The sequence below is a fragment of the Dysidea avara genome, chromosome 3 (assembly GCF_963678975.1).
Source record: "Dysidea avara chromosome 3, odDysAvar1.4, whole genome shotgun sequence".
NCBI classification, from domain to species: Eukaryota; Metazoa; Porifera; class Demospongiae; order Dictyoceratida; family Dysideidae; genus Dysidea; species Dysidea avara.
Genome location: NC_089274.1, coordinates 23,826,876 through 23,850,067, shown reverse-complemented (window position 1 = coordinate 23,850,067; position 23,192 = coordinate 23,826,876). Strand labels below are relative to the sequence as shown.

General features: G+C 38.9%; 1 protein-coding gene across 1 annotated transcript; it reads left to right on the top strand.

Moving 5' to 3' along the window:
- The first annotated feature begins 3,461 nt into the window (after nucleotides 1–3,461).
- LOC136248425 (uncharacterized) lies at nucleotides 3,462–6,987 on the top strand. The gene is made up of 2 exons (XM_066040207.1): nucleotides 3,462–3,471; nucleotides 4,109–6,987. Exons 1-2 carry the CDS (start codon nucleotides 3,462–3,464, stop codon nucleotides 6,985–6,987), a joined length of 2,889 nt encoding a protein of 962 aa, XP_065896279.1.
- The last annotated feature ends 16,205 nt before the right edge of the window (nucleotides 6,988–23,192 follow it).

Sequence of the window (23,192 nt, the reverse complement as noted above, 5' to 3'; positions counted from 1 at the left end):
AGGCATGAATTATGTGTTATTGTTGTAAAAACTAACTTCAAATTCTTACAGACTGATATCTATTTCAGTCATATAGCACTGTCACAATAGGAAGTAACATTTCTCAGCATTTCAGTGCCACTCAGCCCTACAGAGATGGTGGCTGATTTTATGTTTATTGTGTTATAGGTATTACTTTATTGTTACTACATGTATGTAAAGATGTGGTCATCACTTTGTGTGATGATCTGTGATCACATGTGCATTGAGTGTGGTGTTCTTAATTTGTAGGTGGATTCACTTCAAGATCGCAAGCGACTGGCTTTCAACAACTAAACGGAGTGAGTCCATGATCACATGCAGCTGAGATGACTGTGATGAATTTGAGACAGGGTATATTCAATACTTGAGCACTTGTGGGTAAAGACAACAACATAAGACATGATTAAAGTACTTTTAATGTATATTAAAATGACACTGGCATGTTGTGATGTATTGGAAAGCACGACTGTTTGTTGATGGGCTATGGTCTATTGTTATAATTATATAGCAGATGGTTTATTCTTATTACTCGAGTGCATCCAATTGTACTTTTGCTGTGTACTTATGCCCACCTCATTGCGCACTGTTCCACCTTGCCTATGTATCTAATATGCTAGTCTATTGCAAGATCATAATTTTTGATAGTCCTAAACAAGGCCGATACAGAGTATTTCCAATCCCTACAGCTTTGATTATTGTATTATCCAGTGGTGAATGAGTAGTGTGTAATTGAGAGTAACTTTTACTTACTACCAACAGTAAGATATAAAGCTAGTACTGAGACTGAATATAAAATATAAAAATCCACACCTAAAGGCTGGTAGTAGATGTAGAGCAAGTTATTTGCTACAAGTGCTTAACATTATGGTAAACCTGTTTAACGAACTTGTATCAGCAGAAGTATTTTAGTTACTTTCCTGACTGTACTTGACATCTTGTCCTATTCACTTGGTAGTGTGTGTCTGACGGCTATAAAGAATTTATTTACATTCACTTCTATTAATTATAGTCCATTGTTGTGACAGCTATAGTGGATGCTTTATGGTATCAACGTATATACTCTGTTGTCCAACCAAAAGCAATGTGGGAGATAGAAAAGAAAGTTATGAGGTTTACCATAGCTATGCACAATTGGCATCAGTTCTCAGATACTGTTAATTTTGTCATTTGAAATTTCAAAGTACACTTACTTTTCATATCTATAGATATTTTACTTGGAGGTCACCTTGTCAAGCTTAATGTGAGCTACACCCACATTGTAGGCTACTGTCTACATAGTATCATGTCCACTTATGGTAGTCTGAATGACATCAAGCGAAGGTGCAATGGCCACTTATGGGTTGTTGCAGCTGCTTGGGTTAGACTTGCATTGAGCCACACCCACTTATCAACCATTGACTATACGTGTGAAAACACTTGGGTACTTGTAGCTACTTGTTTATTTCTCTTGCAGACAATTCATCTGTTGGTAATATCCTATATAATGATGCTATGAATGTAGAAAAAAGCTTGGAATTCGTGGACATTGTGCCAAAATGACTACAATTATAGTTCTTGATGCCCACCTGATTTTAAAATTTCTGTTTGGGTTGGTGGGTCAACTGGATGAGCAGTATTGACCCTCAGTATACATCTGAAGGAAGTGGAAGCGCTAAATGGATTTATCACATCATAAGTACTGTGGAACCTCTCTTAAAGCACTCTACACTATAAATTTAACCTTGTAATGAAACATTTGTAGCTATCGGTAAAGTTGGTCTCAAACTGTCCGTTACAGAGAGGTTCCACTGGTTAAGGCATACATATACTATTCATGCACTAGGTCATTAAAAGTTCTAAGCATGCTTGACTCATATTATCACTGCTCCTGTACAAGAAACAGCATACAGGCTGTTATTTACATTTACAAAATTAGCTATTTGTATATAATGAAACCCCTTTAAGATCAGCAATTTGTTTTGTCATTTGTAAAAACATTTACTTCAGTTAAGAGTTACAGTGAAACCTCTTTAAATGGGGACACTTTTGGGACCCTAAATAAGTGGTCCTATTAATGAGGTGGCCTTTAGCACTGTGATTTACACTATCATAATGGCTAGTACACTACTGCTGGGTAGAGACGAAACATACAGTATAGGCATAAGTCAGAAATGACTGCAAGTGGAATAAATAAGCTGAATTAAGCATTGAGAGAATAATAAGTGCAGCTTTGATAGCTAAATTTATTGGACATTGAGTATGCAGGGTTCTCAAAAGTTTGAGAATTGTAATAGAAGAATAGTCACTCATAGTCAACTATGTATCATGACAAGCATGATTTTCCTTTATTAATTAACTGTAGTACGTGTAAAAATACAATTTTAGTCATTTTGGCTTTCTGTTATTTAATCTTGGGTTAAATGCCTGCTCAATTACTGGCCGCTTTAATTTCATAAGTTTGGTCCTACAGAAAGTAGCTGCTGGTGTTACTAACAAGGTGGCCACATTAACAAAAATTAAATCAATGAGATATTATGGAAAATAGATCTGGGCTTCGTAGATGGTACAACCGTAACAAAGTGTAATGAGGTGGTTGCTAAGTGCGGTTTCACTATACTACAGCTGTTGATATAGGACCTAGACAGATGTCCTCCAAAAACAGGGTGCCTACAATCTGGAAGAGTTTCACTGTGATATTATTATTCACTCTTGCTGTTATATTAGCCTGCAAAGTAACCCCTAGTCACCTGTTTAAAAGGCCAACAATCTGTATTACATCTGTGCCTCTGTGGACTACAATAATCAATTCTTGCATGCTACATGACTTGCCATACTAGAGGGTAATTTTTGCTTTCGCACAAAATACCTGTTATTGCAGATTTAACCAAAATTGTCTGAATAACAAGAAAAACTGAACATACACTGGTCAGTTATCAAGACTCATGGTAGTGAGTCGCGCGGCCAGTAAAGCAGAAACACGTGCTGCAGACAATAAATGACGCGACCACTACCGTGAGGATTTTACAGGAACGAACGTTGTCAAATTTGGTTTGTCTATAACTCACCCGTCTTTTACGCTATCGCTCTGAAACTCTAGAGTTAAACTCATCGTGTCACTAGTAACTACCACACAAGCAGTGAAGCAAATCCATGCCGACTGTTTCGTGCCGACATGAAACATGTTCAGTCATGGATTTTTTCTCCTTTCTCCAACTTTTCAAACACACCTTAAGTAGCTAAAGTCTTTGAGCAGGCTGTAGGACCAGGTGTCCTACAGACCTTCAGCACTTGTGCTGTAAAACATTAATAAATAAACTAGTGTCTATTTGGTTCTACTTGGGGTACTTTGAGATAATGAGTTACTCTCTAGAATTCCTATGGATATAGTTACATGAAAATTAACAAGGAAAAAACATCCTGACCACCTGGTAGACTCCTGTAAGTGTTCGAGCGTAAATCGGATGGCTGCAGGTTCGAGGCTACCTAGGTCCAGTCATGGATTTTTTCTCCTTTCTCCAACTTTTCAAACACACCTTAAGTAGCTAAAGTCTTTGAGCAGGCTGTAGGACCAGGTGTCCTACAGACCTTCAGCACTTGTGCTGTAAAGCATTAATAAATAAATGATAAATAAAACATGTGAAAGGGGCCGGATCAGTGTTTCGTTTTTTTTTCGCATGCGGTTAGACGCAACCGCAGGTGCATGCATTGCGTTCCTTTGTGCATTCCGAACATTGATTGCCCTGTTATTGCTTCAGTAGAGTAAGCCACCGATGTTCGGCCACCAGGAATTTTCAGACACTCGTACGCAGAAACTATGCAACGTATTCCCTTGCATTTTGCATTGCTATTACCTTAGACCCTCACCATTTAGCCCACCAAGTTTCGTAGGATTTCTTCAAGGACTGTGTGTTTGGCGAGCCAATAAGCATGTGTCCGAATCGCATGATGTTTTGGCCAAAAGTATGGATTTTCGGACTGTAGCTTGCAAAGCGCAATAAATGCACAGATTTGGATGAAATTTGGCATGCAGCTAGGGTTACCATCATTCATTGTAGTTGAATTATTGTTACCATCAATAATTCAACTATTTTACATGTGGGTGTTCCAGAGTTACCATCATTCATCGGACTATCTCCTCCTTCCTTTTTGTGGAATGACACCATTGAAGGTTCTGATTTTGTAGATCGAGTTACTGCTGCTTATGATGAAGTTGTTCATTGGAAAAGAAACTTGTTTGTTGTCCCATTTGGGAAAATTGGTAAAGAGTTTGTGCTGGAATTGTCACGCCTGTTTCGTTCTTATGGGGAGAAGACATCCCTGGAGTGTATTGCACTCAAAGCAGCAATGCTTTTTTGTACCTTGTTACTTCAGAAGCCCCATCGCACAACTTCTTCCAGGGACGTTATAAACTGTTTACAACGTCGTCTGCTTCTGTGGAAACAAGGAAATATTGATGAATTATTGTGCGAGGGCCGAACTGTTCAGCATCGTTTAATGGCCACTTTGTCAAATGTTGATCACAGTGAACGTTTAACTCGTCTGTTTGTGTCCCACATGCTTCGTGGGAATGTTCGTGCTGCTCTGGCTTTATTGGATACCATGGACCATCCTGGAGCGCCTTTGCGCCTGAGCGATCCTGCATCTCCTGACACACCATCTTGGACTGTTTTAGATGAACTTAAAGCCAAGCATCCTTGTAGCCAACCTGTCTGTGAGGAAGCACTGCTCTCTCCATCTGCAGCCACTTCCTCTTTTCATCCAGTTGTGTTTGATTCCTTGAATGGTGTGTCCATTCGTTGTGCTGCTCTCCGTACCAAGGGTGCAGCAGGTCCATCAGGTGTGGATGCCTTTTGTTGGCGTCGACTGTGCACTTCTTTTCAACAAGCTTCAGATGATCTGTGTGCTAGTCTTGCCCTGGTTGCCAGACGTCTATGTACTGATATGGTGGATCCTGTTGGCCTTACTGTCTTTGTTGCGCGTCGACTTATTGCTCTTGATAAATGTCCAGATGTGAGGCCAATTGGTGTAGGTGAGGTCGTTAGAAGAATTATTGGCAAGGCTGTTTTGGCTACTGTTAAAATGGACATACTTGAAGCAGCTGGCCCTCTTCAACTCTGTGCTGGTCAGGATGCAGGCTGTGAAGCTGCAATACATGCAATGCGGTCTTTGTTTGCTGAGGAGAATACAGAAGCCGTATTGCTAGTTGATGCAAGTAACGCTTTTAATAGTTTAAACCGTCAAGTTGCCCTCCGTAACATATCTATACTGTGTCCATCCTTAGCTGTTATATTAATTAACACCTACAGGGCTAAAGTTCCTCTGTTTATCGATGGTAAACATTTATTTTCTTCTGAGGGCACAACACAAGGTGATCCATTAGCAATGGCAATGTACGCCATTAGTGTTGTCCCTTTAATTGATGCAATACGTGATTGTGAAATAAGACAGGCCTGGTTTGCTGACAATGCTACTGCTGCTGGCTCTTTGACTGGGTTGCGCAAGTGGTGGTCTGCCCTTGTGTCTTTGGGTCCTGCATTTGGCTACAATGTAAAACCATCTAAATCATGGCTGATTGTGAAAGCAGAACATCTAGATTTAGCTAAGAATCTTTTTGATGGATGTGGTGTGGGTATCACAGTGGAGGGTAAGCGTCACCTTGGTGCTGCTATAGGATCTCCTACCTTTATCCAGCATTATGTGAATGAGAAGGTTGAGTATTGGGTGTCTTGTGTGCAGAAGTTAAGTGTGATTGCAAAGGCTCAGTCTCATGCTGCTTATTATGCTTTCACGCATGGTCTTATTAGTAAGTGGACATATTTTTTACGAACGCTGCCCAGAATTTCTGACTATCTTCAACCTCTTGAAACAACTATTTTTACAGAATTTATTCCTGCTGTTACTGGAAAATTTGTCAGTGATTTAGAGCGAGAGTTGTTTTCTCTTCCAGCACGAATGGGAGGCCTGGGTCTGTGTAACCCTTCTGCTAATGCTAACTTTGAATTTGATTCTTCCATTCAAGTTACCTCATCTTTAACCAAGGAGATCATTGAACAACAGACTTGCTTTAGGATGTCAGTGGTTAGTGCCCAGCGTCAAGCTAAGGTTGATGTTATAGCTTTGAGACATCGGCAGCTGGTTTGTAAGGAATCGGAACTCACACCACAGTTGCCAGCTAGTTTATGTCGTATTGTTTCTTTATCTAGTGAGAAAGGTGCCTCATCATGGTTATCAGTGCTTCCTATTGAAGAATATGGTTTTGCATTCCATAAAGGTGCATTTAGGGATGCACTGTGTCTACGATATGGTTGGTTGCCCAATAGTCTACCTGCTAAGTGTGTCTGTGGTCATGGCTTTACTGTTGATCATGCAATGAATTGTGCTACAGGTGGTTTCCCTACTCTACGTCATAATGAACTTAGGGACTTCACCGCTGCTGCTCTGTCTGAAGTATGTCATAACGTGGCCATTGAACCAGTGCTGCAACCCTTGTCTGGCGAGTCCTTTCACTATGCCACAGCTAATGTGGAGGATGAGGCACGTTTAGATGTAAGTGCACATGGTTTTTGGGGAAGTCGTCATCAGAAGGCTTTCTTTGATGTTAGAATCTTCAATCCAACTGCTCCCAGTTATCGAAACACAGAGGTTTCTTCCTTGTACAAAAGGTTTGAAAGAGATAAACAAAGGATGTATGAACAGAGAATAAGAGATGTTGAAATGGGCTCATTCACTCCATTGGTTTTCTCCACTTTTGGAGGAATGGGTAGTGCAGCTACAGTTGCTTATAAGCGTCTAGCTTCTATGCTATCTACTCAACGGGGCCAATCTTACAGCAGTGTTGTATCATGGATTAGATGTTCCACCAGCTTCTCTTTGCTCAGGTCAGCAGTGACCTGCTTGCGTGGAGCAAGGTCACACCGTGGCAGCCCTGTGACTATTGGAGCACTTGACCTTGCTATTTCGGAAGGCCAAGTGTTGCCATCTCATTGATTTTTTGAGTTTACAGTTTTTTTGTCCAGCACTTTTACCATCTGGTGCTGGGGGTGGTGGTAAGGGGTGCAGGCACCCCGGGAAAAAAAAAATAAAAAATAAAACCATTTAGCCCACCAAGTTTCGTAGGATTTCTTCAAGGACTGTGTGTTTGGCGAGCCAATAAGCATGTGTCCGAATCGCATGACGTTTTGGCCAAAAGTATGGATTTTCGGACTGTAGCTTGCAAACCACAATAAATGCACGGATTTGGATGAAATTTGGCATGCAGCTAGGGTAATCACTCAAGGTTCAGCCCACCAAGTTTCAGCTTATAAATCGATTCTATGCCTCAGTAATTATTAAATCTATAAGCGCATGTAGGCGTATCAAATATCGGACATTTATTGCCGCGAAAAACTACAACTGCTGATTAAATTTTTGAGCAAATTCAGATGGTTTCAGCTTTTACACACTATAAAGAGCAAACAAATCAACACTGATTGTTATTTGAGAGCTCATATATCTTGTGACAGTCTGCAACTGCTCAGCTGACAAACTTAGCTATGCACAGAGAACCACAAACACCTGCTGCATAGCCACAGCAAACGGTAAAATCTTTATTGGAATATTCTCATGAGAAATAATACAGCATGCAAGAATTGTGAAGAGATTTTTACTGTATCTAAGTGACTGTTCTATTAGAGAGTTCATTTTGCCTGACTGCCTTATTAGAGTATCAGGGGCGGATCTAGGATTTATAAAAGGGGGGGGCTAACTCAAGGTACTAATCTCTTGGGTAGAGATGTGCGAAGCACTCTTCCCAGCATGCAAAGCATGCATGCTGGAACTAGGGGGGTCTGGGGGCATGCCCCCTCAGGAAATTTTTGAAAAATAGATGCTAAAATACTGCAATTTAGAGACATTTCCACATAAAATTCATAATATTTTCTGCCTGTAGATAGTTTATATACTGCCTTTAGATTATAGGTATAGCTCTCTGAAGTATTTTGCTAATGGAAACGTTTGGGTAGGTATAGACAACCAAGTACATGATGCACCCCTCTCACAATTGCTCAACACTGAATAGGTGCATGTTAGAATAATAATGTTGAAAGTGGAAAATTTAGAAATTTGAACAATACAAGATTGAATCTGAGAGCATTTTCAATGGAAATTGTGTACCTGAATTAAGTATTGCCATACATATTAAGTAGATGAATGAAGCCCTTTAAACAGACCAATGCACTTCATTGTATGTATAGGTGCAGGCAGATTTGGAAAAATTCCATAACAGAACCAACTATATGCTTCCAGTGAACGTTCTATTAGAGTAGTTAGCTGACTGCTCTATTAGAGTATCTCGATCTTGTACACCTCCAATGCTGATCCGGGTCCTTGTTACACAAACTTTAGTATAAATCCACTGATAATACCTTGGAAAGATGTTTATAAGGTGGTTTTATGAGTACTTGTATTATTAGTGATCATATAATTATGCTAAGACAAAATTTCATTATAATACTCAGCATATTGATCAAGTAAAGCCTAAATAAGAAGGGGGGGGGGGGGGCTTCAGCCCCCAAAGCCCCCCCCCCCTGGATCCGCCCCTGAGTATCTTGTGTTTTATTCAAATTATGGGAAGCCACTAAATAAAACTGATACTATATATCATGTGAGAAACCATTGCTTGCAACTAAAATAAAATTTGTAGTGTGTTCTGTTTATGTTAGATCCTTGATTTTGGAACCAGAATTCTTGATATTGTCTTGCTCCTTGCAAGTAGCTATAATAACTTAAAATAAACTTAAAAGGGGTACTGAAGCCACTTAAAACTGCGTGGGTATAGCATGCCCTGACTGATGAATTTATACATGCCACTCTTCCTTATAAAATCAGGCAACTACAATAGATGTACATCTAAGTAATTTGGTATATGCCTTTCTTCAGTCCAACACCTATAAAATCTGTGGCATTTTCCAGATTTTATAGACACTTTGCAATTGCAAGATTAGATCTCATAAAATAAATATAGCTTGACAATAACACAGTGAAGAGATGCATTGCCATAACATACGTATAGCTCTATTGCTACCCACATGTATTCAACTATTCTGATTTTGGTTTTCCTTATCCATTTATTTTAAATAGGATAAGTTTGCATATGTATACAAGTGCAGAAATGCAATGAATACATTCACACCAACTATTTAGCTACAAAATTTGATTGAGATGTAATGTGAAGTGTATAGCTTGAAGAGCATGCAATGTAGATTGTTGCTAGTGTTGAACTACATCCCTCAGTAAGTAGTTCCACGATAGCTCTGGGGATGATGTATGTGTTTGATATGCATGGTCATGCACTCGAGGTCATTGATTAAGTTATTATTGGAAGGAGTTCAGTTAGACCATGGATGGCTTTACCATTGTAAGGATTGAAGAGTGATCAACATACTGGAACTCTGTATGATGACAGCCAGTAAACCTTGAGTAATTGCATAGCATAATAATAGTGTTTCATATTATAACAGTATACTTTTAATAAGGGAAATTACATGTACAGGCATGTAAAATTGCATGGATGATGTATACGATTTTAGGAAAACAATTACATAGACTCTAAATTGATCCACTTACTATAATGTATTATCATGAGTTTCCAGCTCTTGGATCATAGCAGAGATTATTGATAGCTATGTATACAAATCTTCATCAAAAGTAAGCACCTGATTGCAGCCACTGTCCTACACAATTAATCTTTGCAGGATATACGCAATGGAAGATTGAAAATGGCAACATGCTAGGGATGGTTCAATTTCCAAGCTTTCATGAGAGAGTCAATTTATACAATATTTATCTTTTTCCTCCACTATGTGTCCATTAAACAAATTGTGCAGTCATTTATGCTTGTCACACTTATTACACAAGGAAAGCCTTACAGTGCAGCTTTGTTATAATTACATCATGCATATATTATTGCATGATGAAAGCAGCTTTATTGGTTACTTGAATGACAAATGACTCTCACTTTCCAATAATGATTTTTCCTTCAGGGAGGCACAAATATACACGTGCACTTACAAAAGATTTACACAATAGCAATTCAATGCAAAAATTTACACAATATTGGCTATATGTATAGCGATGCATAATTAGATCTTTAACAGGGTAAAAATGCTTAAAATCATTCAATCACTTTAAAATAAAGGTTGCACATGGCTTCATGAAAGTTATAGTATAAAGGGCATGAAATGGTTCCTTCATATCAGTAGGATTCAGGACTGGGAGGTGGTATCAAATTATTTTGCCTTGATATCTAACAAAACTTATAAGATTAAAAGCAATTCCATTTTACTTAGAAAAGAGAAGAGCTAATTCAGAGTGTGAACTTCTTATATACTTAGTTTCAAGGGTTACATTTTCAGGAAACTTCTTCACACTATAGGTATAGCCAAGTGTTCATAAATATATCAGCGTTGAAACCGGGTCACTACTGCTGACCCGGATGACCCACTGACCCGGATAGCAATCCGGGTCAGACCCGGATTTGACCCGGATGTGACCCGGATTGACCCGGATTAAATTAAACCGAGGCGCGCGATAAGAGCTATGTTTCGGGTATTCTCGAGCGACTCAGGCGGCGAGACTACGTTTTGAGCGTTCGATTCGTGTTGAGTAAACGAGTAGTTATGTGATAACTAAGCCGGTAAGTTTATAATTTAACATCAGTCAGTGGGTTTGGTTCCACGTAGCTACTGTGAGTTTACAGACAGCAATTGAGTGTGGCTTCGTACATACTTAGTATTGCAATTTCCCAATATATTAAAATGGGTGTGGCTCACAAAAGTACTTATCCTGCTGCAAGACTAGACCTAGACTATATACAACTCATACATTAATCGATTAGTGGGCGTGGCCCCACGTAAGCTTGCAGACAGAAACGGACACAGTTTCATGCTACAGACTGTACTTACTAATGAATGGGCGTGGCTGAGCGTATGTTTGTAACGCGATAAGTGGGCGTGGCTCACGAAAGAGCTACGCGACTAGCGTTTATAGGTTCCACGTCGTCAAACGATCAATTTCGTTTCTCACGTGATCCAATCCGGGTCAGACCCGGATAATTTGTAAACCGGGTCAGACCCGGATGATCCGGAGAAAATGTGACCCGGTTGACCCGGATGACCCGACCCGGTTTCAACGCTGAAATATACATAGGGAGGGATTATTATGAACTCTTGGTATAGCTATGTATTGGCGGTTAAACAATGTATGGCTTCTTACATGACATTTATTAGCATTATCTGATTATATTGTAAGTATAAAGACAAGATATACCCTAAAACAGTCAGACAAAATGAACTACCCTAATAGAACAGTCACTTAGATACAGTAAAAATCTCTTCACAATTCTTGCATGTTGTATCATTTCTCATGTGAGAATATTCCCAATAAAGATTTTACAGTTTGTTATGGCTATGCAGCAGGTGTTTGTGGCTCTCTGTGCATATAGCTAGTTTGTCAGCTGAGCAGTTGCAGACTGTCACAAGGCATGTGAGCTCTCAAATAACAATCAGGTGTGATTTGTTTGCTCTTTATAGTGTGTATAAGCTGAAATCATCTGAATTTGCTCAAAAATTTAATCAGCAGTTGTAGTTTTCGCGGCAATAAATGTCCAATATTTGATACGCCTACATTCACTTACAGATTTAATAATTACTGAGGCATATAGTAGAATCGATTTATAAACTGAAACTTGGTGGGCTGAACCTTGAGTGATTACCCTAGCTGCATGCCAAATTTCATTCAAATCCGTGCATTTATTGTGCTTTGCGAGCTACAGTCCGAAAATCCATACTTTTGGCCAAAACGTCATGCGATTCGGACACATGCTTATTGGCTCGCCAAACACGTGAGACACAAGAGTTGGAGTACTGAATATTTGTCTCCGCTGAAACGCCCTTTCTCTTGGTTCTACAGGCGTACAAGTATTGTTGTTCATTGTAACATATAGAGAAACTATTTACCATGCCAAAAATCAGGGGAGTCAAGCCGTCTAGTGGAAATTCGACTTCACCAGCGTTCTCATTGGATAAAGAGGAGAGCGACACGTGTATCACCTGTAACAAGTTAATAACTGGTGATGCGTTTGAGTGCGTTTGGTGTAGAAAGTGGCAGCACAGAGTTTGCATTAATTTAAGTGTTGGGCAATATGGCGCTCTTTCTGATTTACCAAACAATATTGTATTTTTCTGTTCTCATTGTTTTTACAAATTGCCCAACGCCCTAATGGCTTATGACAACACTAAGGAAGTTTGTGATGTAATAGAAACTAAGCTGAACTCTGTGCAAATGGATCTATTAAACAGATTTGAGGACTTGACAGAGAAAGTAAATAATTTAGTTAGTTACAGTGAACAAGGGCCTGATACCGCTATGGTAGTAGAAAACACTGAGCCATCTGAACAAGTGATCCATAGCAAGGAGGTAACTGTTGAATCAATAGCATCAATGACTGCAGCGATCATATCTGAAGAAAAGGAACGGGAGAAACGGAAACTGAATTTGATTGTGCACAACCTTCCAGAATCCACATCAGCGGAAGCCAGTATTCGGAAGAACGAAGATACTCAGAATGTCACATCCTTGATTAATAAATACATTGGAGTTAATGCTCACATCAGTAATGTAACACGGATTGGTAAACAGACTGGAAGGCCCAGACTCACGAAAGTTACTTTGTCAACAAGAGAGGAAAAGTTTAAAATTCTCCACAACAGGTTGAACTTGCGTAAGAAGGAGCACCCGACTCATGTCACTAAAGTATTTATAACACCTGACTTAACCCCACAAGAGCAAATACGGAACAAACAACTACGTGCCAGGCTAAGTGAGCTCAACAAGCAGGATAAATTGTATCGGATTAAGAATGGTAAAATAGTTCTAAGAGAAGCTTCCTAATTTAGACCAACTCCATCATATCAAGCCATATAATATCAAGATCAAAATACATCTGTAGCTACAGAACAGATTTTAGCGATGCAGTGTCTCAAGCAAGTACTGTGATGAACTTGATCAGAAACTCTTGAATAATTTTGTAAGATATAAGATATATGCGTCATACTCCTTAATGGAGGTTTTGCATATTAAACTTAATAATAATAATAATAATAACACACAGTCCTTGAAGAAATCCTACGAAACTTGGTGGGCTAAATGGTGAGGGTCTAAGGTAATAGCAATGCAAAATGCAAGGGAATACGTTGCATAGTTTCTGCGTACGTGAGTCCGAAAATTCCTGGTGGCCGAACATCGGTGGCTTACTCTACTATCTCGATCGCTACAAGATTCACATCATTGATTTCATCAGACATCATTACCCCTCGCATTACCCTACAGTCGTAATTTCAGCACCAAACGAAGTTTCAGTCGTCCTCAGTCGACCTAGAGGCCAAATACAAGCCCTATATTGTTGTTTTCCGCAATACTCGCTTGGCATGTAGGGCAATGTGCCTTTAAACTGTTCTAAAAATTTCGTTGAGATTGAAACATGTTTTCGAGAATGGCTAGTTGCTATACAAAATTCTAACTAGCTTAAGGCCCCTATTTGGTGATTATTAGTTTCTCATCCAGCCTTTCTAATTATTATGATGCGGGCGGGAGGGCAGTGGCGGATCCAGGATGGGGCATTTGGGGCAAATGCCCCCCCCCCTCCCCTTCAAGAAATTGCATACAAGATCGATATACTCTAATAGAGCAGTCAATTACTCTAATAAAGCAGTCACAATGTTCATGAGGCAGTGTAGCTTACCTATGAAGCTACAAATAGGATTTTATTTTACATAACAGACGTGATATAGTAGGTAAGGATAACTAGCTATTATTGTTGTGACCTTTTTTTTTTTTTTTTTTTGGTCTTCAACTGGTTTTCAGCAAGTTTTTTTGGTCTTCAACTGTTTTTCAGAAAGGTGCCCCCCTCCTTTCGAAACTCTGGATCTGCCCCTGGAGGGTATTACCATTATGCCATTATTTTATAATATTAACACACTGATGTACAGACCTTGTCCAAATATTCTTTCTTTCTTACTACAAACATTTCCTTCACTACTTTTCGTGATCGCCAACTGTTTTTCGACAGTCAACTGAAAGCCTGCTTTGATGAAGTCGATAAAACACGATTGCAAGTGGCACTGCAGCAAATTTGCTAAGGAAACAACAGTTCTCCTGGCGACATTTAGCGCATTGTAGCGTTCATCAACAAACAATTATAACAGTTTGGTATCACGTGTTCTTCTGAGCATGCACAGAGTAAATAATGGCTTACCATGCGGTAGCTTAAGAAGGATGCGGGCGGTGGATGAGAAACTAATAATCACCAAATAGGGGCCTAACTACCAAACTAAGTACTTTAACTACAAAACTAGCTAGCTACCTTAACTACAAAACAACCTTAATTAATAACTTAGTTCATGGCTAGTTTGAAATTTGAATTTAGTCGCCCCCACGTAATTTGCTCTCTAAGAATTTAACTCGGAATTTAAAGAATGACGTAGAGCACAACTGCGGTCACTGGTTATTGATGAACTGGCGCTGTGCGTAGTTAATCAGTACATGTAGCCACAAAGAGAAGTGTGCTGCCATAGATTATAGTCTATAATCTATGGTGCTGCATACCATCGTTCGATTTTGAAATTAGTCGCCCCCACGTAATTTGCTCTCTAAGGGCGCGGCTTAAAGAATGGCACAGAGCACAACTGCGGTTACCAGTTGCTGACACAAGCTGTAAGTAATTAGTACATCAGGGTTGTGCAGACGTTGGCGTATAATGACAAAAAATTGTCTTTAACCCTAAAGTAGGGTCCGCAACGTGAAATTTCGACCTCCAAGAATCAACTACCAAACGACCCACAAATGCTAGGTTAGGTACCACTTAGAAAATGCCAGATTGGCATTATTTTTCATTAACGTCTTGTCGTGCAAATCGGCGAATATGCTTACAAATTATGAGATTTTTTGCTATATCTTCAAGGAAATGTCTTTTAAAGCTACAATACGCACTCTCAACCTTTCTTACTAACTGTACTCTAAACTAAAACCATCAGTGGCTGCATTGTCTGGAGCAATTTCCAGCCGCAAGTATCGCGAAAATGAAATTTCGGACTCGAAAAAAAAGTTTCGATGCCACTGGGAACACACAGTAGCAATGCCAAAGTAACCCTCCCATGTCAAACTGGTCTGGCATGGGTCCAACTACTACCACACACCAAATATCATCGAATTCCAAAATTGTTTTGCCATCTGGCTGGGCTCGACGGCTGTCAACAATTCGTCAAAAAATGCCAATTTTATTCACTGACGGGAACTTTTGCTATCCCAGATGTGCTAGTTTACTTCTCAAAAGCTTGCTAGACCCACAGCCAGTAGCTTTCATTCATAGGGTTGGTTCTGGCAGCTCTTCTAGCGACCTCAAAAAACCATCAAATGCCGATATCCACGAATTTTTGCCGATATCGACCAATTTACAATGCGTTAAAGAAATCTTGCACACCAAAACGTGATGCTTTGTCTCTCTAAAGTCATGCTACATCATTGTTTAGTTATATTTGTCCATAGGGTGGCACTGGAAGCTCTCTTATTGAGGCTAAAATTCATCAAAATGCCCATCTCACCATTTGTCAACAGTTTTAGGAAATTTTTACTAGTCAAATATGCTGGTTTGCCTCTACATCTTTACTGGACGTTTTCAATCACCTCCGTCTGTGTATGCACCCTTTCTTCAGTCTCTCATGAAAAATGTCAGAGCACGCCAATTGGGCACAACCATCAACACCACTTACTGCTTATTTTGTTTTCATTGATTCCACGAAAACCCAGCAGAAATATTACATAACCCAACTGTAGTTAGTCTAGTTTTAAATATCCACCCTTCGGAACTCTACACGAATGGAAATTTCGATTGTGGGTTTTTGATAATCGGAATTTTCAGTTTGGTACTCATTTTTATAAACATGTAGAGTACAATATTTAGAGCTAGACTAACTCCATTTGCGCCCTGTTACATTTCTGCTGGTTTTTCCTGTCATTCTTGCGTGGAACCAATCAAACAAAAATAAGCATTAACTGGTATTGATGGTTGCGCGAAATTGGCGTGTTCTGACGTTTTTCAAGAGACTGATGAAAGCCGCCTACACAGACGAAGGTGATTGAATCGTCCAGCAAGGATGTAGAGAGGTAAACCAACATGTTTGAGATGTAAAACTTCCTAAAACTGATGACAAATGGTGAGATGGGCATTTTTGATGGATTTTGGCCTCAATGAGAGAGCTGCCAGTGCCACCCTATCGATGAATATAACTAAACAAGGATGTAGCATGACTTTAGAGAGACAAAGCATCACGTTTGGTGTGCAAGATTTCTTTAACGCATTGTAAATTGGTCGATATCGGCAAAATTCGTGGATATTGGCATTTGGTGATTTTTTGAGGTCGCTAGAAGAGCTGCCAGACCAACCCTATGAATGAAAGCTACTGGCTATGGGTCTAGCAAGCTTTTGAGAAGTAAACTAGTAGTCACATCTGGATAGCAAAAATTCACCGTCAGTGAATAAAATTGGCATTTTTGACGAATTTTTGACCAGCCGTCGAGCCAGCCAGATTGGCAAACAATTTTGGGAATTCGATGATATTTGGTGTGATAGTAGTTAGACCCATGCCAGACTAGTTTGACCTGGAGGGTTACTTTGGCATTGCTACTGTGTGTTCCAGTGGCATCGAAATTTTTTCGAGTCCGAAATTTCATTTTCGCGATACTGCGGCTGGAAATTGCTCCAGACAATGCAGCCACTGATGGTTTTAGTTTAGAGTACAGTTAGTAAGAAAGGTTGAGAGTGCGTATTGTAGCTTTAAAAGACATTTCCTTGAAGATATAGTAAAAATCTCGTAATTTGTAAGCATATTCGCCGATTTGCACGACAAGACGTTAATGAAAAATAACGCCAATCTGGCATTTTCTAAGTGATACCTAGCCTAGCATTTGTGGGTGGTTTGGTAGTTGATTCTTGGAGGTCGAAATTTTACGTTGCGGACCCTACCTAAAGGCAAGATTTTACGCCAAGCTTGTCATTAAGTACTTAATGACAAGCTTTTACGCCACTGTCATTGGCATAAAATGCATTGTGAAAGTACCTTTACAGGGAAGTATACTATAAAGGGAAAATTTTACGTCAAGCAGTTTAAAACAAAGAATTCACATGACTATCCTTACTAATCACATGATGCCTGCCTAATATTACATAACTGTACCTGTAGGTATCCGTATTCTACCGTTTCATCATGCTTTCACTGCAGTTTCATTATATGCTTTATGTCCCTTTCCTTGCTTTCTTATGCCACAGGAGATAAATCAGTGGATGATAACAGTGTGTAGAATAGGAATGCATGTGCTTTTATTAGAATAATTTTTGCAGCAGATCATGTGATCATTGCAACTGTCATGCCATAGATTGGAGATAGTTTTAATGCATGGAAAGAGTGTGTACTGAATAGTTGTCTTGAAAACACAGTTCTACAATTATTGTGATCAAGACCATAGCTCTAGGAATACAAATGTGTGCTTTTATTAGAGTTTCCAACACTGAAATTCCTATTCAATTGGTGAGAAGTAAGTAGTGGTTGAATGCAGGCAAGATCTCGATCCCAGCTGTTGTGGCTCCCTTGGTGCATGCCTAGAATTGCATGTTGCTTAGCAAGTCACCACTGGGTCTAGGATTCTTTTCTGTATCTTTCATCCTTGTAGCATAAGTAGTCAATTATTGGATTGACTCAATTACTGGAATGCACATTTCAATCATTGAATGGGAAACGGCAAAATTCCATGGTATAAAATGGCATGATTGACAATATTTATGACCAGATTGCAAAAAGGGGTCTTTCACACACATCTGATTATATGATCTTAGCTTAGTGTTCAAGACAAATACAAACCTGAATTTTTTTCATCCATGCATCAACCTATGTTGGTGCTCACTGCTGTCCAAGTGCCAATCTGTAGTTATGAATTGCCAAAGTTCGTAAATTGGATGTGTATGGAAGACTCCCTTTCACAAATCCATCACATTTTAGCAATTTGTATCAACCCCCCCCCCCCCCCCCCCCCCCTCCAAAAGTGATGGTTACCACACAGAGTTTTGATTCATGTTTACATTTCTAAATGAATATCTTTGCTATGACTGACCCAATTAGAAATTAGGGTGTGTTAAAGGCTATTATACTATTTCTACTAATTACGTTTCATGATAAAGAAAATTGACAGTTAATGTATTTTCGTTATTATGGATTTGGAACCTTGCACTTTCAATGGTACTTCACTTTAAAGTCTGTGGCAGTCTAATATCTGTTTCTGCTTCAATGTTGATCACCAAACAATAAAGGAAACAAGCCAAGGCAAACATTAACTCCAGCATTCACTGAAAATAAAACACAGCACAGCTACTGTCAAACTTGATGGTTGAACGTTGAGACTAACTTGTGATTTAAGTGGATATAGCAGTTGTACTGAAAGCAGAGGTTAGTGAGAATATAGACCAGAATAATGTACTACCATCTAGTAAATTGATAAGATGAATAGTGTGCTACATTGGACTTCGAGCAAGCCTTTCATCACACTATGTAGCACTATCTATAAAAGCATCCAGGATATCAAGAATAAAGCAGAGGATTTAGCATTGGCAGGGAACTGGTTTCACTGTTAGTTGCTGTAAAACTATTAAATGACCATTGTGTATTGAACTATCAAACAATTTGTGTGCATTTATACAAAAATAATTCATAACTCTTGTGTTACACAAGTTTACATGCAGAAAATTAAAGGAACTCATAGTTACATGGGAATTTTATCAAATTTTTGATGGCTTCAGAATTTTAGCCAGTGGTCAGATAATCTTCTGATTTGTGAAACACAAATATATGTGAGCTCCAATAATTGTTACTGGGCCTGCGAAAATAGGGCATGTGAGCACATGATTTTTGCCTACTTTTTCAACCTTTGATCACTCATAACTTTGTATCTGTACCATTGTGCTATGACAATGCAATTTTTAGCGCTTAGTAAGCATTTAATAAGTTTTATGATGCAAGTTACAGAATACGAATATTCCTTTCCAGTAGTGAGATACAACTGGTACAGTGATCAGATGTAGTTTGTACCCACATGCCCTGTTTTTGCAGGCCCAGTCACAATTGAGTCATGGTGATGGTAACTGATTATTTTGCCTCCTCACTTTTTCAGCTGGTACTGGTCAAGGGAGGGGCCATTGACATCAAACTTAGGGTACAGCAAAACCTGTACAATATCAAGTGGAATATGTTTGCCAAATTTGTGTCTGAGGAATGTTTTAAGCAAAGGTAGTGTTTGCAGAAATAAGAGTGTTGAAAATTGATTGCTTACACTACCTTGTTTTTTACTTGCATGTAGGAAAGCATCCTTGTACAGGCTATGCCTTTTGGTTCCATCCTGTCATTTTGAAAAGCCATATAAATAAAGTAAATTACATAGTAGGTACTATCCTACTAGGGACATGTGATAAGGCTATTATGCAGGCCTGTAAATAAAAGGAAGTCAGAAACATAGCTAATTGCTTAACAGGGAAATAGTACACAAACAAAACAGCAAAAAAAACAAGTAAACATAATAACTGCTTTTACGTAATTTCAAAATGATGCCAAAGATGTATAAATAGTGTAGAAAACATATATGACACATCAAGCTGAAACAATGGATTTATGTATATCTGCTGAAACATATACAATAATAAAGAGTCAATGAATGCTATTTCCTAACAATTGTTTATGCACCAGGGGCGGATCCAGACTTTTAAAAAGGGGGGTTCCATTTTGGAATTGCAACTTCAGCCTAGCTGTATGTTGAATACCAAAAAAAAAAAAAAAGTCATCACCTACTGACAATAGATGCCCTCACCAACTATATTTATAACTAGATACATAGCTTGCTATACCACTCCTCAAAAGACTACTGTGACTGCTCTACTAGAGTATCTCGATTTGACTGCTCTATTAGAGTATCTCGAGTAAAAGAGGCAACTTTTGGTTAACAATGCATACAAATGTTAGCATACTGCTTTGGTGATAAACTACTAATCAATCATTAACAAAGTGATGGAAGTAAACCATCCTGTTCAAAAATCACAAGTTACTTCTGATTGACAAGTCACACATCTTTGTCAGGGAAATTAACTTCTGTCGTCTCGTCATCATCATAAAATCGGACTACCCATTTTCCTGTGATAAGGTTAACAGTTGACAGCCATCCTCTGTACCATACACCATCATGGTATCGAACTTTCTCTTCATGCCTCCCTCCATTATCAATTACCAAATTTTCTACCTGGTTTACTTTGACCCTTCTTAGTTCTTTTCTGCTGCTGGCTGTTGTCAAAATGCTGTTTCTTATCTGGTGGTCCCAAACTTGCTGCACTATCCGTACTGCCACATTGTCGTGCCTTTCTTTGACTGCAGCCTTCATTCGCTGTTCCTCAGATGCTTCTGATCGATAGGTTATTTTCGATCCACTGTCAACTGCAATATACTACTGAGCAAAAATCTTATCTTCTTCATACAAAGACTGCATTGCACAAAACAAAGGTTTTTTTCTGCTGTCACCATCCTTAGCTAAGGAATTGGCTCTTTCTACACCATTGGTGCTTCTTGGTGCTTTATTCCATACACCTGGAGTCATCTTCGTAAATGGTTTGCTCAACATTTGTAAATGGCTTTCTCTTGTCCACCATTCCACCCAATGCTTGGCACCTGACCAATCACAGCCAGAAACATTGTGATTTGCTCTTCAGAGAGTGGTATGCGAAGCTGTTCAATTGATGATTCCTGTGTCATGCAACACATCAAACAATTGTAGTACATGCTGCTTTTCTGCTACAATCATTATATTCTTTGCAATTAAGCAGAAGGCTTCAACCGCTGCTCTTCTGTTTCCCTTTGAAACACTGCAGTACACCCTTTCTGCTACTTTCTGGTAATATCTTGTCCAATGAACACTACAGCCTTTCAGTACCAGTTCAGCAGTTTCTGCACCAATCACTTCCCGCAATCCTTTGGATTCAGTATCACTCCAGTCAATTATGATACCTTTAAGAGTTCCACCAACCTTAAAATGGGAATGCTCCTGATGACATGTATCAAACATTAACTTGAAAGCTAAACAATAAAATTCAGATGATTCCTTGTTACCTCTCTTGCAGGCCACAACTGCCCATTTTATTGTTGTATAGTCAAACACAGTGGCATTGAAAAGGTAAGTAAGCTCTGTGTTTTCATTATACGTTGTGTCAGTTTCAAGGAAGTCAGCTTCTGCCAATAGTTTGCACATCAATGGGCTCATTATAAACTGGTAGGTGATTGATGAAGAAATTGCACAACCCCTCATATAAGGCCTTCCAAGCTTCTTATATGCCTCTGACAATGTACTTGACCCTTCACTAGCAGCATCTTTATGATCCACTTTGTCAGCAATCTTTCCCATTTCACCAACAACAGTTGATAAGACACATGTGTCTCATAAAATTTTCTTCCTGTGGTGATCAATGTGATCATAACTACTGCCAGAAATATCAACTGAACCAGGACGATAACCTAATCCTTGACCACATTGTAACTGGCAAGAAGTCAAGTATGGATTGTCCTCTATAAGGCCAACTTGTTATAGTGGCCAGGTCCAGAAAATCCATTGATTTAATTTTTGTTAAGAGGGCCACCTCATCAATAAGGCCAGTGGCCACATACTGCAGGATCAAACTGATAAAGCTAACACAATATTCCCTTAATAAAGGGGCCAGCTGAACAGACAATCAACATATCACTACAAAAGTTGCTGCTCCTGAGTATCTGCCAAATCTATGACAATAGTTTAGAAATGTGCTTCATGCTTTTAGCCACCATTGTGCCTCAAGTAATGAATAATCCTAATGATGAAACTTGTAGTATATGTATATAGCTGTTACAGCAACTATAGCCAGGTGTTGATTCGTTGAAAACCTTGATAATAAAGGCCACTTGTTTATGGCTGGATTAATGAGGTTTTCATTAATAAGTCCACCTCACGAATAGGGCCACTTATTGTGGGTCCCAAAGCTGGCCCTATTAACAAGATTTCACTGTACTTAAGTAAACTGAACAGTAGAACTCTATGTAGCTATATAGCTAAGCCATGTAATGTACATATCCCTATTACAATTTACCACACAGGTGCAAACTGTATGTAGTCTCATACCTGTCCTATCACATGCTGGTACATGTGCAGAGTTTTGCATCAGGCAAAAGAATGAAGCATCATTAGTGATGCACTGATTAATTGGTGAATACTCAGACATCCATGTATCGGCCACATTTCTACATTATACTTTTAGCTGATTACTTAGCCAATTAATTTTACAGACCCGGATAATACTGTTTTCTTAACAATATGTGTTTTAAAATCACAATTTTACCTAATATAAATGGAATTTTAGTAAACATAAATATCGGATCGGTCATCAGTATCGGCCACTATATATGTGAATTTCAATATCGGCTAATTGACAAAATCTCTTATCAGTGCATCACTAAGCATCATATTGTTTTTTTGAATGCTGTTCTATGGTCCACACTATGAATGGTAACAGTAAACAACTCCAGTTCATATTAGCAGTATATCATTACCACAATGGGACTGATCCATGTAGATACTTAACATACCACAATCTACAAACAACCTATAGTTTTCTACATGAGATTATAACTAACTGACAATGAAATTAATTTGTACTTGTACCTGCCATGTGTTGTAGGATTCTTCAGTGGATAAACAACCCTGAAGGAATAATGTAATAATCACCAAGGCGGAGCTGAGGTGATTATTACATCATTCCTGAGGGGTGTCTATCCACTGAAGAATCCTAACAATGCATGTCTTAGTAATCTAGACAATAGCCTGTGTTTATAGCTGAAAGAATGCAATTTGTTTGTCATGTTTGTGGCTATAGGTGTTCATTCAGTAAGAAACTAAATGAAAGCCCAGCATACTTTGCAATTATCAAAGCATTCTATGCATGCCTTTGTCTAATAACTCAAATCAATCCTGTTACAAGTAGGTAAATAGTGATAGCTTTTTAATAGCAATATATTTATATATTTTGCCAAAAAATTGAGCTATACCCA